Source organism: Phyllopteryx taeniolatus, chromosome 5, assembly GCF_024500385.1.
Source record: "Phyllopteryx taeniolatus isolate TA_2022b chromosome 5, UOR_Ptae_1.2, whole genome shotgun sequence".
NCBI lineage: Eukaryota > Metazoa > Chordata > Actinopteri > Syngnathiformes > Syngnathidae > Phyllopteryx > Phyllopteryx taeniolatus.
The window spans coordinates 23,190,845-23,218,087 of NC_084506.1; the positions used below are offsets into that span (position 1 = coordinate 23,190,845).

The window sequence follows — 27,243 nt, forward strand, 5'->3', positions numbered from 1 at the left end:
ATCTGTTCAGTACAATTTGTTCCATTGTGGTGGGTGAGTTGCTGAAAAGTATTTTTGTCACGTGCAACCCCTTGGAAAGGGTTAAAACAAAAAAGGCACCTCAAGCCAAAATTGTCGATTATTTTCTCATAGGTCCTGTCACGATGGACCATCAGACCAAATTTAATGCTGATCGATGGAGCTGGTGGCTGTGTATCATTTTTGTTCCAACATTTCATGAGAAGTTAGAATGGAAATCCCCCCCAAAAATAGCACGTTCAAACCAAAATGGCCGATGACCTGTTTTATTTTCTGGCACGTGACCTTGAGACTTTGTGATGCATCCTTTCAACGTTGGACCATCCCACCAAATTTCTCATTGACCGATGGAGCTTGGGTAAAAATATTTATAGCACGATAGTAAGGAAATTGCCACCCCAAAAACAGCACCTTCGAACCAAAATGGCCAACTGGCTTTCCATTTTTAGGAATGGCCGCCAGAGGATTTCTCGTGTCTTGTCATGGATCAACCCACCGAACTTTGCAATGATTGAAGGATCTGGTGAAGCGGCATGATTTTTTTGTTTCTCCAACAGTGTGGCACAACGTTTCGTACACTCACCCTTTGTGCGAGACCACCTTGAATCCGTGCGCGACCAGCACGCAAAATCCCATGCTGGGTACGTACAGGACCCGCTCAGCCACAACGAACCCCACCGGGAAGAACAGGTTGGACGCGGGAATGAAGGGCAGGACGATCAGAGACAAGGCCTAGAAGTGGACAGGAGAGGGAGACTGAAAAAGAGCTCTATTCAATCAGACATGTTATTGATGTCAGGTGGTATATTTTGATGCCGGATCTGGTGATGGGAATGTTGTGCAACATCCATCCATCCATTTTCTGAACTGCTCATCCTCACAAGGGTTGCGGGAGTGCTGGAGCTTATCCCAGCTATCATCGGGCAGGAGGCGGGGTACCCCCTGAACTGGTTGCCAGGTTTCCCCCCCAAAATTTGCGCTTTGTGGAATCGGTGTAAACAACAAAATTTACTGAAGTTCATCTTTCGCTCTTAGTTGTGTTCTCTGACGATGTTTGCGGACCACCAAGGGGAGGGATTGTTACGCAACACATCTTTAATTTAATTTCAGTGTCGTGCTTTTTCCCCATGGCAACGTTTTCAAAAAGTTCATCTAATATGCCATAGTTACATAACCAGCCGGGGTGAAACACTGGGGTGTTCATTTATTCAACTGCATGGGATGGGTCGATGGGGGAGTCCATACGTAAATTACACTTATGTCAAGTGAAAGCGTTTTTAAAACTAAAAATAATGATTATTATGGTGAGATGCAATGAAAGGGCAAGACACAAGGCAGATGGGACGAAACAAATATGTTGCGTTGCTCCCTGGAACATAAACATGGACGCACAGAACACTGAACAACAACTGCAATATTAGCAACCTATTAAATCTGAAGAAGAAGTAGAGAATAAAACCAATTAAAAAACATTTATGAAAGATCATCTTTAAAATTAAATGGCAAAACTATAAAGTGGCGCAGCGCTGCAGAATATAAATAAGGATGCAAACAATATTGTGGAGCAACTATTAGTCTACTAGAATGCTAATCATTGTTAAAAAAAATAAAACAGGAAGTCCTTGAGTTACGACGTACTCGACCTACGATGTTTCGACTTTACGTCGCCCGTGCCTCGTCCGCCATTTTGTCCCCAGCACCATAGTGTTTCTGCTTCGCTAGTGCATAGTGCTTGTCTGTGTTTGTGCGCCGGAAGTATCTTTGGCTTTTTCACCCTCCTTTTTTCACACTCTCACTATTTATGGTAAGTACAGCATCTTATTTTTTATTTTAATGTATTTTAGTTTCTTTGTACAAAGTGTTAACCTTTCCTACTACGGTCACCTGACCGTGGTCGGGAGACGCAGGGGTTAACGCCCTTCTCTCGTTGCACAGCTGAGCTGGGTGGCGGCAACAATAAAGGCACGAAGCACCGATTTGCTGCTTTAATGGTTTTATTAGCTCGTCTGCACATTTAACGTCAAAGGGTCCTGCGCTAATCGCTACTCTTAGAATGAAATAATAAGTTGCATATAGTCCCGGAACCTAAACATGGACACACACAACATTTTGGAACAACCACTTGCCAGAGTCTACCACAATGCTAGTCAGCATTATTAAAGACCCCATCTCTAAATAATGCTGTTTGTACCCATTAACAATCAGTCTCCACCCCCCCACCCACCCACTTTATCATGCTGCTCTGAGATACATTTCAAACTCAGGCACACAGGCGAGGCCGGATTTGAACCCAGGTCGGATGAGGCGGATGTGGTAACCAGTCGTCCTCCGTGCTGGCCGAAATAAAGGTTAAATGAAACAAAAATCGTGCCACCCTAAATAAAGGTATAAATTAAACAAAAATGTTCCCAATAACACAGGATTTGAGGCAGACTAAACTGAACAAATAAGTCATGTACCTCCTCGGAACATAAACATGGACATCCATGTTTTGGAGACCACCTGTCAGAATTTACTTGAACACTTATCGTTGTTATCAAGGATGTTATTTCTGCATAACATTAAGTATACATTTTAGACTGCAGACTGGATGGAATTAATATGTTGAGTTGCTCCCAGGAACATAGACACACACAACAGTCTGGAGCGCATACATCAGAGTCTACAGGAATGCCAATCGCTATTTTAAGATGCCATTTCCGCTTATTGCAAAATCATCTTTAAAACTAAACTGGACGCTCATTGGTGTTAAAGATGTTATATCCACATAACTGATAATCATGTTTAAACTTCAGACAGGGTGGAAGTAATAATTTCCATAGTTCGCTGGAACATAAAACATGGAGGTGCACAACATTGTGGAGCAACTACACGTCCAGGAAAGAGACGGTCTGCCTCACCATGACTACCGTCTTGGAGGAGCTGCGTGAGCAGGTAATGCTGTGGTACGCCAGCAGGCCCAGAAGGACGTAGAAGAGTAGCGTGGCCAAGTTGCGCTGGTCCAGGGCAGACTCCACCAAGGGGATGGTGCCCATGGTCCAGTCACAGCACAACTCTGACGGGTTGAGCAGCAGCCAGGCGTTGACAGGCAGCAGGTAGTTGAAGGTCAGCTGGCGGGTTGGCGTCGGGCTGACAGCCGCCGGGTTGTCGAATCTGAAAAAGATGCACTTCTTATGAGCCTGTTTCACACAGAGATCCTAAAAAAGTTGGTGCATCAGAGCCTTAACAGAAGATGTCAAGTACATTTTCTACAGAACAGAGGAAAGCAGGAAATTATCGCATCTGTGTGCTTTTTCACACAGGGACATGGCATCCAACAATCTGGTAAAACCTCAAGTGTCTTTTACACAGAAATCCTGCAAAATGTTATAACTTCATTTGACACAGAACCGGGTAAAGACTGAAATTGCCGCAACCAAGCGCTTTCACACAGCATAACCTGCAATCTATTCAGTGTCTGGTACTATACACATATACACACATCCATTTTCTGAGCCGCTTCTCCTCACTAGGGTCGCGGGCGTGCTGGAGCCTATCCCAGCTATATATATATATATATATATATATATATATATATATATATATATATAAAAAGACAATTGTCAGACAGCAACAATTGCTTTCAACGTAACTGAGTGGAAGCGAGAGTGTTCACACCTGCAAAATTAGAGTTGTTGCATTTTTCCACCTTTGCCACGGAACCGAGAACCGAGTGAAAAATTGTTGCAACTGTGTGCGCTTTCACACAGCGAAAATCTAATCATTCTTAAGACTTCTGAATGGCTTTGAGGAAATTGTGGTCTACCATCCGGCCTCCTAGAAGGGGGAAGTAGTGCACCATCAACACTGTGTTTAGTGGGGATGGGGTACTGCTGACCTCGACTTGAGACGTGAGTGGGTGGGGAGAATACTTCGAAGACCTCCTCAGTTCCACCCTCACGTCTTCCCATGAGGAAGCAGAGTCTGGGATCTCTGAGGTGGGCTCTCCTATCTCCGGGTTTGAGGTCACCGATGTGGTTAAAAAGCTTCTTGGTGGCAAGGCCCCGGGGGGGTGGATGAGATTCGCCTGGAGTTCCTAAGGTTGTGGGGCTGACCTGGTTGACATGCCTCTGCAACATTTCGTGGACATCGGGGTCAGTGCGTCTATATTGGCAGACCGGGATAGTGGTCCCCCTTTTTAAGAAGGGGGACCGCAGGGTGTGTTCCAACTACAGGGGGATCACACTCCTCAGCCTCCCTGGTTAGGTCTATTCAGGGGTGCTGGAGAGGAGGGTCCATCGGGAAGTCGAATTTTGGATTCAGGAGGAGCAGTGTGGTTTTCATCCTGGCCGTGGAACAGTGGCCCAGTTCTACACCCTGGGCAGGGTTCTTGAGGTTGCATGGGAGAAAGGTTGGTCATCGAGAATCGAGAACCGATTGAAATCAGGACTAACGTTCTGGTTCTCCTGGAACCGTTCACATTTAAAAATTTCGGTTCCCAGTTTTGATGCCTAGTCATCCAGCCGCGAAGAAGTATTGGTGAAAAGCAACGAAGAAGCAGCGTAAACCAATGAAGAAGAATGTGCACGATGACGTGCTTGTGCCCAGCGGCGGCGAACAAAATATTGTCTTAACTTTGTTAAAATGAATGACCAGTCGCCTCAGTGCAACACTTGGAATAAGATTATCTTGTGCAAAGGAGGCTTTCACGATTTGTAGCATCAGACTCGCTCCGAGCCTTAGCCTCCATCGCGCGGAGCTTCAGTGAAGTAAATTCACAGTCAACTGGGTGAGTGAAAGAATAAAATAAGTCTATGAGAACATTGAGAAAGCTAACAAGGTAAACGGTTGCTTCCACTTTTGCACTGATGGTTTTTAGCATTTATTTTAGTCTTCAAACCAACGTAAGCGCCGATAACAAAAAAATAACATTGGGCTAAAACTGCACCGTAGCAACTTTGCATCACAATGAATTGGGACAAAATTTACATAAACGTTGTCTCACAGTATCAGAAACACTAACCTTGTGCCTCATCGGTGGGTAGGGAAAGGAATCAGCGTTTTATAGAATTTGGTTCCAGCCATTAAAAATAAAATAAATAAATACATAAAATTTTAAAAAATCACCGGTGACGTGTGAAGTTACTTTTCGTGCCAAAATGCTGAGTTCCAGTGCGTACCCATCAAAATAAAAGTCTACAAGCTTAAAACAGAAAGTCAAGTTAAAACTTGCACATATAAACCATTTGACATGATGAAACAGTCCCAAATAACAGTTTTAACAATGCTATATTTAACTTTTAGCTGAAACATTAATTAATGAATATGAACTCAATTGGGTTAGTTCCACATACATTGCCTTTTAGTTCACAGGTTTGATATTGAGACTGGTTATAAAGAACCTCAAGTCAAATGTTCATTTTATTCTAAGGTGCGGGTTGCTAAGAAAATGGATGTTCATAATTTGGACACCCTTTATTTAAATCATGCAAACTTTTTTGACTCAGCCCCCTAAAAGAATCTGAATTGAGAATCGTTTGGAATCGGAATCAAAATGAGGAACTGGAATCGAGACCGGAATCGCTCAAATTCAAATGATGCCCAACCCAAACAATCTCACTGTGATAATATGGAATTTATATTGTTTTTTACTATAAGAATAGATCATTTTGTTAATATAGTCAGCTAGAGCTGCGCGAAATGCAAAGTTATCAACAGTGCTGGGAAAGTTCATTTTCTATAAGAACTAACTAGTTCAGTTTATGTCAGCGCTGATGGAGTACGTCTATGACAGCGACGGCGACCCCCCTCAGAAAAACTCATCGGATCTGTACGATTCACGGAAATGGCCTATTTTGAGTTCAAAACGGCGAATTTTGCCGAAAGGCGACTGCTTTGCATGTATGCAATACACCCCACAAAATTTACTGAATGACATCAGCATAAACCAGTAACTTAAATATTAGTGTGTTGCTTGAAGCTACATTGAATCAGCTACTTAGTGCAGACTTGACGTGCCGAATAAGTACTTAAATTTAAATTAGTGCATCATTCTCAAGTATACTTCTCTACAAACTCTTAACAGAAATACAGGGTTGGGAAGGTTACTTTAAAATTGTATTCTGATAGTTACAAGTTACCTTTTAATAAAATGTAGTTAGTAACTTAATCCATTAACCATAATATTAAAGTAATGTAACTTGATTACTTTCAATAACTTTTGCATTGTTACCCAAAATGGCGCCATTTTGGAGTTACAAAGTAATGCGTTACCGGCATCACTGCTTAAAAGTGACAGGACATCTGTCATTTTAGTTTGAAGTCTTTTTGTGTAATTTTTCAGGGGTCCTTCAAACAAAAACCTGTCTAAGGGATTTTGTTCGATTGCTACCAGATTTGAAGCCCGGATAATTAAACAGATGCGCGACACTAAATTGTGAAACATTTGCTTATCATTATTGCGTGTGGGCAGCGCATAGCGGGCAATTTGATGACTCGCTACAAGACAGGAACCCACAAGTGACATGGGTCTCCCAGACTCAAAGAACATGTTTTGGCGACTGGTGCATTTATCCTAATCCTGCCCTCTTAACTCATGTTCCTGTGTTATGGCTCGTCCCTCTTATCCTGTGAATTCAAACCCTCTGACAATCCAGAAACAGCTTGAAGATTACAGGCTTAGGACTTGTCGGGCTAATTGTTGAGGAATTTTATCTTGTTAGATGGACGGTTCGATAGCTGGCGGAGGAGCAGACAAACTTTTTAAAACAACGACAAGTTGATGGAACAGAGACATAAGGGATGAAAAATAGACATGGCGAGTAGTTTCATCTCACGCTTGCCGCACACTGAGGATGCGTCTAAACATTACTGAACTGGACAATCACGAACAAATAACAGTTGGGGACTTACACTTGTCCACCTGGCGATTGACCCTTGCACACATACCAATTCAACAGAAAAACAGGGACCCAAGGTGGTGTTATTGAGAAACGTTTTGAGATGCCACATATAATTTTATTGAACAACAACATAGTGCAATATTCAAGGAAGAAGACAATTTCTATGGCAGCTGTAGCTACCGCAATTTCTCGTGTATAATATGCTCGAGTATAACCCGCATGGCTAAAATCGACCCCAAAAATCAGGGAAACCCTTCTACCTATGTATAATGCGCACTTTCAATTTGCTGCTATCCATGCTTCAAGCATGACATATTATCCCTATTTTATTAGGTTTTTTCCCCCCCAAAAAATTCTGCTCTGTGTGCATGCATGTTGTCGGTTTCCTGCGATGACCGGGAAAGTAACAGTAAAAGTGCTCCCCTCGGGGTCCACAGCTTTGGATGAATCAAGTCGTTGGTTAATAGTTTCTGTATAGTAAACCGGGCGTTGTTTGTTTCACCACCGGTTGCTTTGTTGCAAATTGACAGAGACTAGCAGACAGCTACCAGCTACAGGAGTTAGCGAGCTTATGTAACAACGCAGCGTAGCGATCCGAGAAGGAATGCGTTCCGAGTGAAGCCAACTGAAGACTGCGTTGCAGTGGAAAGCAAGCGGTAATTTACCAGATACAACCTATAGAGAAAAAGTAGCTAGCGAGTGGCGTTGGGTTGATGTAGCCCATCCCGTCCTTGACCCGGAAGTCCATCCAGATAGATATATGGCGGCGCCCGCGAGGACATAGTGATTCTTAGGTGAGCAGCAAAGATTTTCCACATTATACATACAATTGTAACATTAGACATCATATTGGAATGAAAGTACTGTGGTGGTGGGTTGACCTAATTCCCCTGCGGAACTATGGGCGGATTAATGTGTTCCACACTTTGTTTTTTAGTGTGCTAGACTACTTTCAGTTGTCTTCAGTGTTTTTTCCCAAACGTTATTTAACTCGACATAAATTATTATTATTTTTTTTGTAACTTGGAAGATATACTCATTGAAGTGGTGGTACACTAGGTGTATTGCCCTGCAGACTGCGCATCACTTCAGTGGAATTTGGTCGAGTTGCTTGGTGTGTGGTGGGCCTAAATGAGCAGGTCCAGGCCGACTACGCTGGTGGGGGCGAGAAGCCATGGAAAGTTATCCCATGTCATTAAAATAAAATAAAAACAGGAGTTACATAAAGCATTGCATAACTTCAAATCAATTAAGACACGTTTATGTAATCATGTAATATTGCAATGGTTATATCCCGCTGCCCTTTAGTTATCGTCGCTATGCAAAAACAGTCATAATTTTTGTTTTTGGATGCTTTTGGTCTTATGTCAACACACAAACTGGATCGTTCTTCAGTTTTCCAATTTGTTAAATTAGAGGAATCTACAGTTAGTTATAGCAGTGATTCCCAACCACTGTGCTGCTGTAATTATCCAATTTCACTTAATTGGTCTGAAAGAAATTTACATGATTTACAACAAATAGTATCTTTGGTCACTGATGGTGTCGTAGTAAACTTGACTGACTTTTGTGGAGGCAGCATTTGTTCAATTCCCAGTCAGTGACAGTGTGAATATGAGTGTGAATGGTTGCATGCCTCTGTATGTCCTGTGATTGCAAGGCAATAGCCCAGGGTGTGGTCTGCCTTCCGCTCCCTTTGACCCTTAACCTGATAAGCGGTAGAGAAAATGGATGGCTGTATATATCTTTGTTCATCTATAACTGCGAATATAGTGACCGGAAGAACAATAGATGGCAGAAGGTCCAATTAACCTGTGTACCCACCTGTTACCATTTATACAAGAACATCATTATTTCAGTATACAGTGACCACCCGCTATATTGCGTTTCATTTATTGCCCACTATATGGAAGATTTTTCTTTTAAACATACCCATTTGTTTGTTGAAATATGTTTTCAATGTGATTAAAAAGTGTGTTTTAATAAATTTCAATGTGATGAATAGTGTGTGGCTTTAGTTTGAGACAAACCATAAAACATTGTTATGGGTACATTATGATGACATATTTTCTATACATTTTATGCTTGCAATTTTTATTGTGTTCTCAAATACAAAGTGGTTAAAAAGTCTGCTTTAATAACTTGCAATAATGTATTAAAGCATATGAGAGGGGCATTTTAAGGCTAATAAAAATTTTTAAAAAATCTCTTTATCTGATCTCTCTATATCATGGATTTTCACCTATCACAGCTGGGTCTGGAACATAACTCACATGATAAAGGGAGGAATTACTGTATACTGTATTCCTTTTGTGACATTTTTGTTTAGTGGTATATGCTGCTGCAGATTTTTGAGAGGAAAAAATTGCCTTGGCTCCATAAATATTGGGAAACACTAAGTTTAAAGTACAGTCTACCTGGTGAAGACGGGCAGCTGCGACTGGATGACCTGGACGCGCACGATGACGAGTAGCAGCGTGCTGATGACCAGCACGATGAGCTTCAGCAGCATCTGGAGGACAGCGTACGGGAAGGCGCCCTTGCCCCGCAAAGCCTGCCGCAGCGTGTCCAGCAACATGGGTAAGGTGAACTGGGAGACCATCGAAAATAGGTTTTCATTAAAATGTGAGATAATTCAAGACATTTTCCATTAATTTAGTCAACTATAAAATATAATATTTAAAGATTATTATGAACCTTTATTAATTACAATTTCATGGCCATTTTATTTATGTATTATATTATGTATATGCATTTATGTATATCATGCCTGATTTATATATATTCCATGATATGTTTTATACAATTCCAATGAAGTTGGGACGTTGTGTAAAATGTACATAAAAACAGAATACAATAATTTGCAAATTCTCTTCAACCTATATTCAAATGACAAGATATTTAATGTCAAACTGATGAATGCCATTTTTTTTCATTTTAAATTTGATGACTGCAACACATTCCAAGAAGCTGGGACAGGGGGAAGAAAATACTGGAAAAGTCGGGTAATGCTAAAAAAACACCAGTTTGGAACTTTGGGTAGAAAAGAAGTATCCCCGAAATGCTCAGTGCTGCACAAGCAAGGATGGGTCGAAGTTCACCACTTTGTGAACAATTGTATGAGCAAATAGTCCAACAGTTTAAGAAGACCTTTTCTCAACATGCAATTTCAAATAATTTAGGGATTTGATCAACTACGGTCCAAAGTATCATCAAAAGTTTCAGAGAATCTACAGAAATCTCTACAAGCAAGCAGCAAGGGCATAATCGTGGCATAATCACAATTAACTTTTATATACAGCACCCTGGCGGCACGGTGGGCGACTGGTTAGAGCGTCAGCCTCACAGTTCTGAGGTGCGGGGTTCAATCCCCGTCCCCGCCTGTGTGGAGTTTGCATGTTCTCCCCGTGCCTGCGTGGGTTTTCTCCGGGCACTCCGGTTTCCTCCCACATCCCAAAAACATGCATTAATTGGAGACTCTAAATTGCCCGTAGGCATGACTGTGAGTGCGAATGGCTGACGCTCTAACCAGTCGCCCACCGTGCCGCCTAAGTGGAAAGCCAATCATAATAATTAATTTCTGAGCTTATTTGTTTTACTTTCTTTGTATGAATAGATTACTTGGGTTCTTTCCAACATCTGGTGAAATTTTCAGGTCAATAACACCTTTGGAAATATATTTAATGAGAAAAATGGGGACGTGTTAAATACTTATTTCAGCTACTGTATCTTGCAGCAAGCATGTGATGTATGTTCTTCTGCCTTCCCTGAGCATCTTTTAAGCTGTTTAATGATACCCCATTTGGAGTTTACTGTAAAACTAAAAACAAAACAAAAAACACATTGTACATTTAAATAAAATACTTTTGTTCTTTTTCGCGATCGCTAGCTTAATGCTAACACTCAATGGAATACCCTATTGACAGGCTAGCTAAAATTTGCATTCACGGGTTGGATTTACCTTCAAATAAACAAGTGTAATAAAGTTCTATTGCGACGTTTTTCTGCTAGTCTTTTTTCAAGCTTACGGAAACGTGTAGTTCCATGCATGCATTGCACCATACTGCCCTCTAAGAGGCCAAAGAAAACTTCCAGTCGCAGTTTCTGGCAGGGTATATTTTAGCGTAACACCCGGAAAATTTGCATGCACTCTTTCCCAGAATGCCTTTCTATATTTAAAATTACTGTTACCACGTTTTGACTGTGACAGACAGGGTTTAGTAGTTAAAGTGGTGTTGTTTCTAGTAGATTATAGTTAAATTGGTGTCGTTTTTTGGTCGTATGTTTACTGCTGCTCTTGGTGGCAATCTGGCACCCTTACTCAGAATAGCTAGTGTAACCACTTGAGGCCAGTATTTGTGTGAATGCCAACCCATCCATCTGACGCGTATGCTGCGTAAACTCTGCAATGACGTCATCAATTCAAATAGAATAGAGCAGGGAATCGCTACAAAATTCAGCTAACGTATCATTAACTTTGGATCCGCTTCCCACTGATTCTCAATTGAATTAAATAATAGGGACTTTAATAAATTAGTTATTTCACAATCTATTTGTCCTTTACATTTATTTAATTTTAGCGCAAACAACCATCCGTATCCATAAACGCGTTTGATGGTTTATTCAGCTTGATTTGAGGCCTTACCCCTTGCGCCACAAACACCTCATAGACGCAGCAGACACCAACCACAGTGATTCCTTGCTCTTTGCACAACGTCGCTGCCGCCACCAGTACGACAGTCACAGCAATGGGAGCCCACACTAAAAAACACACAAGAACGGTCGCAAGAGAATACTGAGCACTGAGTGAAGAAATAGACTGCTCCATTAGTCAGGATTGGCTAACTGCCACTTATGCTTGTCACTTGTGTTGTTCAAGTGCATGGTTTGGGTTCTTGGGTTCAAAACGTTTTGGTAAACCTCTGATCTACGATCTTAATAGCCAAAGGGAGGTTAAGGATTTCCATAATGTAATAAGGTTCTTACATAAGCGTGACAAATGACCTGATGATAGATGATATATAGTAGTATAATTCCTGAGTGAATTGGTGGGGGGGGGAAGGGAACCAAACTTCCCGATGCACTTTCAGCCGTTAACTGAACGGGACAAACAGTCAAACACACAAGCAGAAAATGAAAACATTTGCAAGGTGTTTCATTTTGACCTACAGTAGCCCAAAACTCATACCCAGAATCTTGTACGCAGATCACGTTCCTGACATCACTCACATCACACATACAACACTGTATTGTCTCAACATACGGCTAATACACTTTATAAAAACATTTCATTTACATCCTATTAGTATGTTTTTATACAATATGGTGCTATTTTTCTTTGCTTAATTGTTCCATATTTTGGCTATTGAGACCTCCATAGAGTGACTCTCTAACATGGACTTAGTATAAAAGTGTCAATTTTATTTCACAAATTTGTTCTGTCACAAGTGCATTATGTCAGACTACTGCAATAAAATCTTGTATTCCAATACCACCACATCCAGTCTTTTACAATCACTGGGCTTTATCTTGTTACCTCAAATGCAACCGGATACACTCATTACCATAGCGACGACAACAACAATGGATCGCGCCGCGTGTTTGTAAGAACAAAATGGGGGAAAACGTGTGCTGGTGGTCACCGGTGCTCGGGAAAGGACGTTCATTCAAGAATTGAAAATGTATTTGACATTTGAGTAAATTGAGTTATGAGACTGGTCACGGAATGAATTAAACCCGTTAGTCTAGGTACCTTTTTATTTAACATTCTGAACAGTCACACAAAGGTAAAAATAACAACTGCTGTATTCTATATAAACTAAAATAAAGAACAACTGCTCAGCCTTTGAAGAGCCCCCATGACAAGACAAAAAAAAAAAAACACACCTATGGAGTGGTCAGCGCCTGTTGATTTGGTATAGGCCAGGAATGCAGCCAGGAGGAAGATTGATGACAGGAGTTCAGCTCTGCCGACCACACCAGTCACCTGTTAGGGGAGGAAAATAATCTGTATGGCTGACAGTCGTACTTGCTTTTTGGTGGACAGCAACGATATTGTGTTGGCAAGCCAGCCTGAATGAGTGCCAGTCTGAAGCCAGGATAAATAAAGAGGGTTGGAGTCAGGAAGGACAGCCGTCCGTAAAACCTATGGCAAAAACGTATATGAAAATTAGCCTTTCGAAAAGGTCCATTCAAAATGAGGAATAAGTGAGTCTCCGGTGTTAAAACTCCACACCCCTGTATTCCGGCTGTCCACCATTTCCTTTCACACAGGCAACATTCAATGCCTTTCTTACACCTCTAATACTGTCACCATTGTCGTGTACAACACAGAACAGCAATGTGAAACATTCCATCTTTTACACATAGTGTGAAAGCTTCTTTCACACGCAGCTCCCGCCACATTTCACACTCGTTTTCTGGCTATTGCCATTCACACAGGCACAGTCCTGCTTGTTGACTTCGTCCCTGCGATCCGTGTCTCTACCTTTCACCAACACAGCCACATGTCAAAAGTCAACTTTTGACTGGTAGTTTGAAAGGCTGGTCTTCGACTGGCCGTTTGGCACACAAGTTGATCTGGCTCTACAAAAGCGAAACATAAAAGGAAGGTTTCACATTGACTGAAAGACTGAAAAAAATATGAAAACAGCTCTTTGGTGCTGTGCAGGCTGCTTTACAAAGCTTCACACACAGCCACACGTGAAAAGCTGACGTTTGACAGGCAGTTTGAAAGGATGGTCTTCAACTGGCCGTTTGGCACCCACACAAGTTGATCTGGCTCTATAAAAGCATAAAATAAAAGGAATGTTTCACTTGGGGAAAGACTGAAAAAAATATGAAAACATCTCTTTAATGCGGTACAGGATGCTTTACAAAGCTTCATAGGTAACATCAAAGCCTCCAGGGTGATTTGAACACATTTACTGAAATACTACACGCATGCACGTTGCAAGGACAGCCTTGGAAACATCCTAGGGTGACGTACCAAAGTGTGGAACAGGACAGGTGACAGGATATAAATTTTAACACCCCTTGCTCTGTAGGCATTGAAAATGGTCCAAAAAAGCTGGTAAAATGTGGCGGCGTAGTCACCGGACTATTGCAATATTAGTCATTCGAACTGCTCTAAGTGCTAGAGGACTCTGCATCTTTTTGCACAATTGTCAAAAAAAAAAAAAAAAAAAATGTACCGGCATTACCAGATAACTAGCAACCCTTTACTGCTCAGTGACTGTTTTTTTTATGTCAATGTCTTTCTGTCTCCAAAGTGTTCTGTAAATTGACTGTCTGTTGTCATACTAGAGTGGCTCCAACTACCGGAGACAAATTCCTTGTGTGTTTTGGACATACTTGGCAAATAAAGATGATTCTGGTTCTGATTTTTAGGGAAATAAGCCTTAAACTCATACTCGATTTTTATCGAGTTTCTGACTTTACTCAAGTTTTGCTTTTTCCTTGTAGGTAATGCTTTATTTCTCCTGACACCAAAAGAAGTATTTTTCACACCATTAACTTGCATCACCTTTCGCGTCGCTGTGTTTCGGTGAAAGGTACAGACTGGAACGGATTAATGGCATGTTCATTCAATTCAACAGGGAAAGGTGATTTGCGATATGAGTGTTTTGAGCAGTACTAAATGGGCAGTACTAATTAGGCTCGTAAGTGAAGGCACCAACTGTAAGTACTACTTCCCATCCTTAAAACAGACATGCAAACACCAAAGCCATGAAAAAGGTGAAAAAAAAAAATCATTTTAGGGGAGGTGTGGGGGAAGACTTGAAAGAGTACAATAAGGCAAAAAAAAAATAATCTTCACACAGAAAAACTTACTTACACTGCTCAAGTACATGTTGATGTACAAATTTAAGATTAAAATTAAATTTGCCACATTTCTTTGCTTTTTTTGTTCTGGCCTCCAACTTTAGCCAGGCCCATCTCCACCTGCACCTGATGGCTGCTTCAACCTGTGCCACATGAATAGCATTATCCTCTTTAAGCACTCTCATTCTGGAAAAGAATTGATTCAAATAATTTTCTGTTTCACTTCACTTTTCACTATTACCAAAGGCTAATCCCAAATGCATCCTCCAGGAAAATATTAAGTACATTATTTTTCTGTTTTTAATGGCCATTTCTGAATTTGAAGTTAGTTCATTCTGTGTTGTGACATAATCCTTAACAGTGCTCCGTCGCTTAATACATTTGACATTAACATCAGTGAACTAATTAGATAATTGTAGCCCTGTTTCCCAATTAATACAAAATGTACTAGTGGATCAGCTCTTGTTGCCGATGTTACGTGTGCTTCGCGGTTCCGCTGGGACCACAACGAGGGCCCCGACCCGCAGCACCTTAACGTGAAAATACAAAAGACCAGCGCAACAAATACCAAACTGGCTGATCTGATGAGCAAAAATGTTGCTCAAACGTAAGAGTAGCAATAGTGGATGTCCGCTCCAGAGGTGGGTAGAGTAGCCAACCACTGTCCTCAAGTAAGAGTACTGTTACTTGACAATAATTTTACTCAAGTAAAAGTAAATAGTAGTCCTCCAAAAAATCCTCATCAAAAACGTAGTTTATCGTGTCAAATATTTGTATTTGACTGATTTTAATTCTATCGTCATTTGGTTTGTCTCGGCCATCCGCATCGACAAAAAACAGTGCGACTATGTGGCCCATTGGGATAAAATGATGTTGCGGAGAAGGACACACAAGGCAGCCATTGTGCGTGCACTTATCACAAGCAACAAATTATCCTTTTTAGGGAGATGCTAGAAGACGATAACCGGCTCACGGAAGGCTGGTTTGTCAGGCAAAATGGTTGACATTGAAGGAAGGAGCGGAAGATTTGCTTTCATTTGTTTGTGTATGCGGGTCAATGTAAGACAGGATCAAATACCAAAGTCCTAATTGAAGGTAGGTGGGGTGAAGATGGACCACCCCCTTTTACAGGTGAACAATCCCTCTCGTGTTGAAACAGTATACTGAGGGTTTTGGGTTTCGAGTGACAGCAGTATTTGAGCTTGAATGACAGTTTTTATGTCCTGTCAGTTTTTTGATGGCCGAGACCACTGTTGTTAAGACCCCAAGGACACCACAAGCTTACCCAACATTACAGCCAAGGACAAGCAATGTTGAAGGGGACATATCATGTGAAATTAATTTCTATTTGGATTTTATACAAATAGTGGGGTCTCTGGAGTACCTACGTACCCATCAAGTGTAATATTAAACAACCAAGTAAAGCTTGTCTGCCTATTTCAGAAAATGTTATGTAAGTGAGGTCAATTTAGTTTCTCTGTCCATGACATAAAATTCAGAGTAACTCTCAGACAACGGCTGTAGTCTGAACAGCCTATTTTTAAAAAATGTTTCTGTGAGCAAGCCCTTATAAGTTTGGGACATCACAATTCAGCTAATATGCATTAAAACCAGTGTTGGGGAGTAACTAATGACATGTAACTAGATTATGTAATTTAATTACAAAATGAATGTAATTTTAATCTATTACATGACTGGGAGAAAATGTGTAATTAAATTAAAGTTGCTTTGAACATTTCCATGATTACTATATTAATTACATTTAAAAAATAGCCACAAAAGCTCTCTTTTTTTTCTATATCACTTCATCCTCCTAAAGTTAATGCTTGTGATTGGCTCTCACTGGTCATTTGCCATTCTGTTGTAGTCGTAAACCAGATCGTTTGTAAACCGAGGTTCCACTGTCTTTTGAGAAAGTAATTGAAATAGTTACACTGCTATGACATTGTCAACGGGGTAACTTGTAATTCTAACCAACTACTTTTCCAAATTAATCTTCCCAACACTGGTAATAACCACCCATAGACCCAGATTCTCCGCATATGTCTTAACCAGCTAGGGTGGGTGATGATCCAGAGCCACTTTCAGGGGACGACTAGAGTTCGGAATGCCCATTTCTGAAAGTGTGCTTGGAGCAAGCCCTTGGTAATTTGTCACAATGTCACAATTCAGCTAATATACATAATGACCACCTCCACATCGAGATTCTCTGCCCATGACTTGATTAGGTAAGCTGAGTAAAGATCCAGAGCCACTTTCAAGCAACAGCTGCTATCCAGGGTGTCTTTTTCTGAAGTTTGTGAGCAAGCCCTTCTGAATTAGTGATGTCACAATTCAGATAATTAACATCATAACCACCCCGACACACAGTTTTTCTGCCCATGACTCGTTAGGCTAGGCTGGGTGAAGATCCAGAGATGCTAACTTTCGCTAACAACCCAAGCTAAATTTAGCTCCTCCCTGACATACAGTCGTGCTGTATCACTTCACCGTAGTTCTTTGAAACCATTCTACTACTTTCCTATTCTGTGCTCTGGCGCCATCTTGTAGCACTTGCAATTTTTTTTAAATGTATGTCAATCATATGGTTATGAAAATGCTTAAAATTAAGTGGTTCTCACAAGGGGAAGAAGGTTTGGACAATAGAACTATATAACTATAAAACACTTTGAGTCGAACAAATGATCGAATAATAGTAAAGCCTTTGATTTTTGTTGTTTTTTTATTTAATTGACCTGTTTTGGTCTGCTACTGCTTTTTGCGGACAAACTGTCAAACTTAGTTCATACGAAACTATGTTATGCCATAGTCATGCTGTACGTCCTCAAAAAATGGTGCGACCAAATCATGTGCCAACTTTTTCAGTTGGTCGCACTAGTGCTACTAGTGCAGAATTTAGTGCAGAGAACTGTGATAGATAAAATGTGACAATAGAGATCCACTCACGGCTTCCGTGTGGATGGGGTGGACGGCGAAGAGCAGCGCCGCCACCAGGCCAGAGGTACGGTCTAGGAAAAGGCGGCACACGCGCAGGAAAAGCAAGCAGGCAACGGCATGTAGGGCCACATTGAGGAGATGGTAGGAGGCCGGGCTCAGCTCGCTTAGCAGGTAGTTGAGGCGAAAGGTGAGCACCGTCAGCGGCCGATAGGACTTGTGGCTGCGCTCCTGGAACGGGGACACGGAAGATGGGATATCAGAGGTCTTCAAACTGGGAGTAGTGTTACTTTATTTTAGAGTTATTTAGTTTTTAATGCCACAAGTTGACAATATCACTCTGCAAAGGCCAATCTTACCCGTCTAGTGTCTCCAAAGGCAGGGTACTTTAGCTTTTTTTTTTTAACCTCCATTTACAGTGGGTACGGAAAGTATTCAGACCCCCTTAAATTTTTCACTCTTTGTTATATTACAGCCATTTGCTAAAATTATTTAAGGTATTTTTTCCCCCTCAATGTACACACAGTACCCCATTGACAGAAAAAAACGGAATTGTTGAGGTTTTTGCAGATTTGTTAAAAAGGAAAAACTGGAATATCACACAGCCATAGGTATTCAGACCCTTTGCTGTGACACTCATATTTAACTTGGTTGTGATCAGCACCCGAACTCTAACTCCGGATAATGCTTGAAATGGTTCTACACCTTCATTGCAATCCAGCTGTGTTTGATTATACTGACTTGATTAGGAAAGCCACACACCTGTCTATATAAGACCTTACAGCTCACAGTGCATGTCAGAGCAAATGAGAATCGTGAGGTCAAAGGAACTGCCTGAAGAGCTCAGAGACAGAATTGTGGCAAGGCACAGATCTGGCCAAGGTTATCAAAACATTTCTGCTGCACTTAAGGTTCCTAAGAGCACAGTGGCCTCCATAATCCATAAATGGAAGACGTTTGGGACGATCAGAACCCTTCCTATAGCTGGCCGTCCAGCCAAACTGAGCAATCGCTGGAGAAGAGCCTTGGTGAGAGAGGTGTGGCTGAGCTCCAGAGATGCAGTGGGGAGATGGGGGAAAGTTCTAGAAAGTCAACCATCACTGCAGCCCTCCACCAGTCGGGGCTTTATGGTAGAGTGGCCCGATGGAAGCCTCTCCTCGGTGCAAGACACATGAAAGCCTGCATGGAGTTTGCTAAAAAAGACCTGAAGGACTCCAAGATGGTGAGAAATAAGATTCTCTGGTCTGATGAGACCAAGATAGAACTTTTGGGCCTTAATTCTAAGCGGTATCTGTGGAGAAAACCAGGCACTGCTCATCACCTGTCCAATACAGTCCCAACAGTGAAGCATGGTGATGGCAGCATCATGCTGTGGGGGTGTTTTTCAGCTGCAGAGACAGGACGACTGGTTGGAATTGAACAAAAGATGAATGTGGGATATCCTGGACAAAAACCTTCTCCAGAGTGCTCAGGACCTCAGACTGGGCCGAAAGTTCACCTTCCAACAAGACAATGACCCTAAGCACACAACTACAATGACAAAGAAGTGGCTTCAGAACAACTCCGTGACTGTTCTTGAATGGCTCAGCAAGAGCAACCTGACAGAACTGGAGAGGATCTGCGAGGAGGAATGGCAGAGGATCCCCAATTCCAGGTGTTGTAAAGCTTGCTGCATCATTCCCAAAAACACTTATGGCTGTATTAGCTCAAAAGGGTGCTTCTACAAATTACTGAGCCAAGGGTCTGACACTTATGGCTGTGTGATATTTCAGTTTTTCTTTTTTAATTAATCTGCAAAAATTTCAACAATTCCGATTTTTTGTTCCCTGTCAATATGGGGTGTTGTGTGTACATTAATGAGGGGGAAAATTTTAACTTAAATGATTTTAGCAAATGGCTGCAATATAACTAGATTTTACGCCGATCTGATCAGTGTGATCGGAATCGGCCGATAATTAGCATTTTATGCTGATCAGCTTTCATGTCATAATTCGCCAATCCGATCAATGACGTCATCGACAACAAATTTGATGGGGCACCTGAAGAAGTTCACAAGGAGGAGCATGCCGCGTTCAGGCAACGCAGCGTGGGGGGGTGGGGGGGGAAAGGAAAAGCCAAATCCGACACAAACTCTGGAAAACACCCGTCCGCAAAGGGACAGTGAGAAAGTTAGAGTAAGCATGTCAATAACAGTATTTGTTAAAGTAATTTAATTACAGTAAATTAGCATCCGTTATTTCTGTCATGTAATGTTGATTTGAAAGAAAGTTATTTCAGTAGCCAATCCTTGAATGCCCCCTAGAGGTCATTGATGTTTTAACTTTTGTCTAAAACGTTAGAGAATAAATTTGAGGATTCAGTACTCAGTATACATTACACAAGTATATACAATAAATGAACAGTCATGTAAACAGACTCATTGGTCCATCTAGTGATTGGATCGGAGATTGGTTATCGTTTTTTTTAAACTTGCTCATCGGTGATCTGCCCCAAATATCCTGATCGTGTAACAAAATATAACAGTAAAAAAATTTAAGGGGGTCTGAATACTTTCCGTACCCACTGTAGGGCTGGGTTAAATGGCCTTAAAATCCATCCATCAATTTTCTGTACCGCTTATCCTCACTAGGGTCACGAGCATGCTGGAGCCTATCCCAGATGACTCTGGGCGAGAGGCGGGGTGCACCCTGAACTGATTGCCAGCCAATCGCAGGGCACATATAAACAAACAACCATTCACACTCGCATACACACTTAAAGGCAATTTAGAGTTTTCAATTAACCTACCATGGATGTTTTTGGAATGTGGGTTGAAACCGGAGTACCCGGAGAAAACTCACGCAGCCATGGGGAGACCATGCAAATTCAACACAGGTGAGGCCGGAATTTAACCCGGGTCCTCAGAACTGTGAGGCAGATATGCTAACCAGTCGTGCACCCTGCCGCCTGGCCTTGAAATAAAATTAATGTTTTTTTTCCCATAAAAATCCAATTACTGATTTTTCACCTTCATTTATAGAAAAAGCAACCAACAAAGACATTATTGGTCCCAGAACAAGTGGAAATCGACATACCTCAGCCATGGGCGTACCCCAGAAGTCGTTGAGGAAGAGGCTCCTCAACGGCGTGGTGGGCCGTAGGTCCTTGTTGTCGAGGATGGCCGAGACGTCGTCAAACACGAAGCCACATGAGAGGCTGTTCCAGTAGCACACCACAACCAAGCTGGTCAGCAGCAGTGCCTCTTTCAATGACACGGCATTCATGGCGCAACAACGCCGTCATGGATTGCTGTGCAGGAAAACAAAGAGGTGATTTGGGTTGGTTACAGTTTGGTGATTAACCGATTTTAGTGATTATTAATTATTTTTTTTTTTTTTTTTTTTATGTCTTTAGCATTTTTAGTTTAAAGAGAGTCCCCGCTGACATGCACTGCTTGCACTTATAACATAGGTGTGAAAAGAGGACCTAGTTAACAAAATCACAATCAGTGTTGGCAATTTAAGTGACTAGTGGCTTCTAATTCCTGCTAAGAAACAGTCTACATGAGCGGAATCATTTGTTTTATGTATGACAAGAAGGGAGCCTGGTAGAAGCCTATCACTGGGTCAATTGCGCTAGATACTGCAAAACTCATGGTGCCCATTTAACGACTGGAAAAGTAGACATTTATTCACACTGGAATGTACCGGTACAACTGAGTAGTCAAAGCTGTCTGGTATCAGGAGAAATAAAGAAAAATCCCAGAAGGTAAAAAAAAACAAAAGGCAAAACTTTTATTGACTAGTCATTGTCATCTGCTTTTTCTGAAAATAAAGGGGGTGGGGAATCGATTGAAACTGGATATCGCTCAGTCCTAGTGCTTGTTTTCATTAGGGTCGCAGGTGAACTGGCATCTGGTATCTTTCGGCGAGTGGCGGGGTACACCCTGGACTGGTCGCCAGCCAAACCTAGTCCATTTTTTTTGTCTATTTCTCAACGAAAAACTATCTTAAAGTGTTAAATACCTGCTTTTTATTAACTTTACTTCATCCAAATGATGGTTGGTTGGGCTTGTTGCGAGATGTGCTGCAGCCTCCGAGCAATTAAAGGCCCTGAAAAGGCAAATCTTACAAACAAGGGAAGGCTAAAGTTGGGGTTCGAACCCGCAATCTCAGAAGTCTGAGGCAGACGTGCCAACAACTATCCGCCATGCTGCCCGTAGCAGCAACTTTAGAAACAGTAAGCTCAGTCAAACGGGCAGTATGCACGGGATATATTCTCACAGTCGACTTGTTATTTGGATAGATTGTAACACAATCAATTAAAAACAAAACTGGAGTTGAACATGTACAAGCAACCGGAAGCTTGACAACTGACTTTAAACCCATAAAGATTGTGTAACTCGTGCTGTTCCCTAGCTTTCAGGACCACTGTTGTTAGTTTGCCAAATCGCTTTTGCCACCAATCAAGTCTTCGCACATTCCGTCGCGCTTACTTTGCACGACGAGCAGCTTGATGTTAGTTCACCACCAACAGTTGAGTTACTTTTGCAGCTAATGCTAGTTTAGTCGTATGCCGCGAGAAGTAACGGGCTTTTCGCTTGGCATGTTCCCTAAAATGTAGCCGCTACGTACCGTGACCTTACAAGAATCAGGATGCAGTTACAGGTGTCACGTGCAAACGATTAAATAAATAAAAAATAATAATAATGTAAAACACAAAAAAAGTAGATGCAGTACACGATTCAGTAAGCGGCATTCAAGTTGTGCGCATGTGCCACCCAAAGTCGGCTCGTCGTCAGGATTACGTCCGGTGCAGAGGTGACAGGACGAAATAAATGTGGGAATTTGGATCACGCTACTTGAAATTGGTGATGAAATTAAAGAGAAATGGCTCCATTTATTTTATATCTTTTTTGCATACATTTTTTTTCATATCAATAAAAATTGCCGTATCAACACTATATAACCTCCGAAGCATTAGGCAGCGGTATACAGCGTCGAACTGATGGTGAACGCCACTTGACGCAATACACCAGAAGAAGAAAAAGTGTCGAAGAAGAAATACATCAACATAAACAAAATCTTGCCGCCTTAATTTTGATTGAATAAGCGAAGTATGATTTTTTTGAAACACTGACGGGGTTATTATAACTTTATACACGACAGCGAAGAGGTAATTAATTTATTTCACACATAATGTGTTATAATGAAGTCTTCATTTGCCAGTTTGAGTAAAATAAACACTCGGGCTGAACTGTACGCTATGCAAAATTATTATTTTAGGTTCACTATATTTAGGTGCTTTAACTGTTCTTGGTTTAAAGACGTGTGTTGAGGCTAAATAACGTCAACTCTCCAGGTGACATGCTGCTAAAGGTGGTCTGCGGTGATTTGTAGAAGTCTTTGTCAACATTTTGTGATAATGTCAGCCTATTTGGGCGTTTTTATGTGAATTCTTATGCGTTTGCTGGCGGCCATCAGCTGTGTTGCGTCGCCATGGCCGGGACGCCTGTTGCTCTGGAGTGGGATGATGTGAAGAGGATCCAGCCGCAGAGCCTCCACGAATGTGACAGGGATGAACTGGACGACCTTGTCACGCGGCTAACTTCGGTAACTATCAAACACGAATACAGGCTGGGTGCGCAGAAAGTACGTATCATCTTTTAAAAAAAGCGAATTTTAGTAAATATATTTCTTTCCAGGCGGCACGGTGGACAACTGGTTAGCACATCTGCCTGGCACATCTGCCTAGCACATCTGCCTCACAGTTCTGAGGACCGGGGTTAAAATCCCGGCCCTGCCTGTGTGGAGTTTGCATGTTCTCCCCGTGCCTGCGTGGGTTTTCTCCCACATCCCAAAAACATGCGTGGTAGGTTGATTGAAGACTCTAAATTGCCTGGAGGTGTGAATATGAGTGCCAATGGTTGTTTCTTTCCATGTGCCCTGCGATTGGCTGGCGACCAGTTCAGGGTGCCTCTCGCCCAAAGACAGCTGGGATAGGCTCGAGCATGCCCGCAAACCTAGTGAAGAGAAGCGGTACAGAAAATGGATGGATATTTCTTTCCTGCAATCTTTGACTTCTTCCGTTCTTCACCTAATTACTTTCCTCAGCGTTGCTTTCAGTACTTGCATCCTTATGAAAGTCTACTTTTCTGCCTTTTTTCCTGGAATTTTTTCCCAAGACCTACTTTTTATTCATACAACCTCACATTCTTCCTCCCGTCACTTCAACCTTTCTTTAACCTCAATTTTTTTTCCTTCTTTGCTTCATGTTCTCCGTCTTTCCCATAGAGTTGTTTATTAGTCTCGCATCCTTACATCAGTACTTTCAATGGTAAACCTACCATTCTGCCTTCCTTCTTTTGTTCCTACCTGCCCTGCTTCCTTTATCAACTCTTACCCGCCTTCCTCTTCACTGATGTTTTTGCCGTGCTGTTTTTAGGGCGGCGGCACGGTGGGCGACTGGTTAGAGCGTCAGCCTCACAGTTCTGAGGACCTGGGTTCAATCCCCGGCCCCGCCTGTGTGGAGTTTACATGTTCTCCCCGTGCCTGCGTGGGTTTTCTCCAGCACTCCGGTTTCCTCCCACATCCCAAAAACATGCATTAATTGGAGACTCTAAATTGCCTGTAGGCATGACTGTGAGTGCGAATGGTTGTTTGTTTCTATGTACCCTGCGATTGGCTGGCAACCAGTTCAGGGTGTACCCCGCCTCCTGCCTGATGACAGCTGGGATAGGCTCCAGCACGCCCGCGACCCTAGTGAGGAGAAGCGGCTCAGAAAATGGATGGATGGATGTTTTTAGGGCGTCTTTTTCCTCCACCTCCTTTTATTCATGCATCTAGGGTTGCACAGTAATCTAGTACTAAAAACGTACGGTCAAACCTCACTGTCAAAAAAGAAAAAATTTGATTTGTTTTCAGTACCCATATTTCTGTGCAGTTCGGCAGATAGTGAACAGTTCTACATACTACAACATTTCGGCAAACAAACATCCACTAGCTTGAAACTAACAAACAACGTGAAACACCATAGATGGTGGTTAGCAAAATTAGCTTTGATGTTATATTATGATAAATCTTCAAACAACTGCAAATGTAGTAGCCACCAGCTAGAGCTACGGTGCCGTGAAAAATTATTACCTCCCCCCTTCTGAAATTCTTATGTTTGCATAATTTCCACACTTTAATGTTAAAGATCGTCAACCAAATGGAAACATCAGACAAATATTACCCAAGTAAACATAAAATGCTGTTTCTGTGACTTTATTTGTTAAAGGGGAAAAATATATTCAAAGCTACCTGGCCCTGTTTGAAGAAGTATGTTAAATCTGTTAAAACTGTGGCTAATCAATTGTTTTGGTTCATTTTCACTTACCACACCACAGCCTGATTACCTCCAAACCAATCAAGAAATCACTTAAATAGAACCTGTTTGACAAAATGAAGTCAGCCAAAAGATGTAAAATACCTGCAACAAAATGCCACAATGCCAAGAAATTCAAGAAAAGAACATGTCTCGTTAAATCTGGCGAAAATGTAACACAGCATTTCAGAAAAAGAATATCATACCGCCGGAACGGTAAACGACTGCCACATCGGCCTCACAGTTCTGGGGACTGGAGTTCAAATCCCGACCCCGCCTGTGTGGAGTTTGCATGTTCTCCCCGTGCCTGGGTGGGTTTTCTCTGGGCACTCCAGTTTCCTCCCACATCCCAAAAACATGTGCGGTAGGTTGATTGAAGACTCTAAATTGCCCGTAGGTGTGAATGTGAGTGTGAATGGTTGTTTTGTTTCTATGTGCCCTGCGATTGGCTGGCGACCAGTTCAGGGTGTACCCTGCCTCCTGCCCGAAGATAGCTGGGATACGCTCCAGCAGCCCGTGACCCTAGTGAGGATAAGCGGTAAAGAAAATGGATGGATGAATGTCATACCAACAGTCAGTATCTTTGTCAGATATTTGCATTTGTTTGATGATCTTAAACATTAAGGAAACTATTATTAAAAAAATAAGAATTTGAGAGGTGGCCCAATACTTTTTCACAGCCCTGTACATTAACTCATCCATTTGTTTAAGACACGTGGCTGTAAATATCAGCAAATTGTTTAAAAAGGAAAGGCTGAGAAGTTTGTAGAGGACACTTGGTAAACTCAAGTCAAGTTGTTTTCTGGAGCTTTATTTCACACATTTTACAGTAGCTTTTATGTTATGTTGGTAACCAAAGATAATGGAATTATGAGATAGATTAAACATTGTCCATTGCTCTGCATATACAAAGAGTATTTCCATCAAACAGCGCAGTCAAAGTCTAGGTAACAAACAATATAGTGTCTCTGAGGTTCTTTACTATAGTACTAATAATTTCAGTGATGCTGTCTTTTCTAACTAAATAAAAAAAGAAGATTAATTTTAAATTTAATTTAGACCTCCGGAGGTGAGTGGGGTACCTGAAGGTCGTCCAGGCACTGGGAAAGCTGGTGGTTGGCTGAGAGAAGCTTCCTCTGAGTCTCGGCGTTCTCCTCTTTGGACACATCTGATTCCTTAAGCTCCAACTGTCCATGATAAAAGTCCACGTCCTGCTGGAGCTGCGTGTTCTGACCGGGGACAGGGACTTTCACTTTTAAATTACATCATGGCACACGACGATGACGCTAACAAGACGACAAATGCAAGCTCATACAAGATGTCTGGAGCAGAGTTAATAAAGGTGCCATATTTTGACTATTTAGACATCCATAGAGTCACTCTCTAACATGGACTTAGTATAAAAGTGTCAATTTCATTTCAAAAAACACCTTGGTTTTCTCATACCAGTGTCCAGAAAAAGCCCCTCTGACAGCTACTTCTGTTTGACCCAGTACACTTTGTCCATAATCGGCCCCTTTCCTCTGATTGGTTGCCTCTGTGTAGAGGACCCACTTTTGAGAGCAGATGTGTTTGTTATGTTGACAGCGCTGGCTCAGGGGCAGAGAGGGAGGCGTAGATCTTCGCTAGTAATGTAGAGAAGCTTGAGAAATTCGAATGACCCGATTTCAGGCCTCTCGGCAGAAAAACATCTGGAACTCAGGAATGCGTGGATGATTTTATTTCATATTTCATGTTTACTGAGGCACCATAGAGCCAATATAACATCCCAAATACGAGAAAAAAGTTGGTTTGGTAAAATATGGGACCTTTAAGAATGCCGATTCAGTGTCGAAAGTGAAGCCTCATGAAGTACTGAGGCTTTTCCTAACAATTGTGCCGAAAAAGATTCAAAGCTTTAAGACCTCAGTGACGGTCGCATCTGGTGGACAACTGAAGGCATAGCAACCTCAAAAGAGCACGACTGAAGCACTGGCACTGTTTCCCATGACAGCGATAAAAGTTCAGAAAGGTCTGTATGGTCATTCAAGTGTTTTGTTCATTCATACCAAATAATGATTATATCATAATTACAATAAAATATGCAGATGCTCTCCCCCATACTCTAAAACACATTCCAGATTCATCCAAAGAATAAATGCAAATTATATTAAGGGTTAAATGTCGGTTGGTTGTCATTGGCTCAAAAGCCAATGACACACATCAAAAGACTGAGCCAATGAAAAGCTTCGAAACATTTCGA

At 41.7% G+C, this 27,243-nt stretch overlaps 2 protein-coding genes across 18 annotated transcripts in view; one reads left to right on the plus strand and one right to left on the minus strand.

Annotated features, from left to right (window-relative positions):
- The window catches only part of tmtc3 (transmembrane O-mannosyltransferase targeting cadherins 3), a 41,063-nt gene extending 14,727 nt beyond the window's left edge, over positions 1-26,336 (minus strand). For 2 of the 7 annotated variants that reach the window (XM_061773903.1, XM_061773907.1), the window contains exons 1-8: positions 22,271-22,448; positions 20,732-20,945; positions 17,670-17,888; positions 12,786-12,885; positions 11,545-11,660; positions 9,317-9,489; positions 2,919-3,171; positions 602-750 (exon numbers count right to left, since the gene is read on the minus strand). In XM_061773903.1, the coding sequence (XP_061629887.1) occupies positions 602-750; positions 2,919-3,171; positions 9,317-9,489; positions 11,545-11,660; positions 12,786-12,885; positions 17,670-17,888; positions 20,732-20,920 (1,199 nt within the window). In that variant the 5' untranslated portion in view covers positions 20,921-20,945; positions 22,271-22,448. Of the gene's footprint in view, positions 1-601; positions 751-2,918; positions 3,172-9,316; positions 9,490-11,544; positions 11,661-12,785; positions 12,886-17,669; positions 17,889-20,731; positions 20,946-21,661; positions 21,749-22,131; positions 22,449-26,083 lie in introns of those variants that run through there. The other 5 variants (XM_061773909.1, XM_061773910.1, XM_061773904.1 and 2 more) reach the window with 4 other exon arrangements.
- cep290 (centrosomal protein 290) overlaps positions 22,658-27,243 on the plus strand; it is a 44,901-nt gene continuing 40,315 nt past the window's right edge. For all 11 annotated transcript variants that reach the window (XR_009788610.1, XR_009788611.1, XM_061773880.1 and 8 more), the window contains exons 1-2: positions 22,658-22,811; positions 23,120-23,248. Coding sequence is in view for 9 of the 11 variants with exons in the window: in XM_061773880.1 (XP_061629864.1) it covers positions 23,135-23,248 (114 nt within the window). In the remaining 2 variants the exon portion in view is untranslated. The remainder of the gene's footprint in view (positions 22,812-23,119; positions 23,249-27,243) is intronic.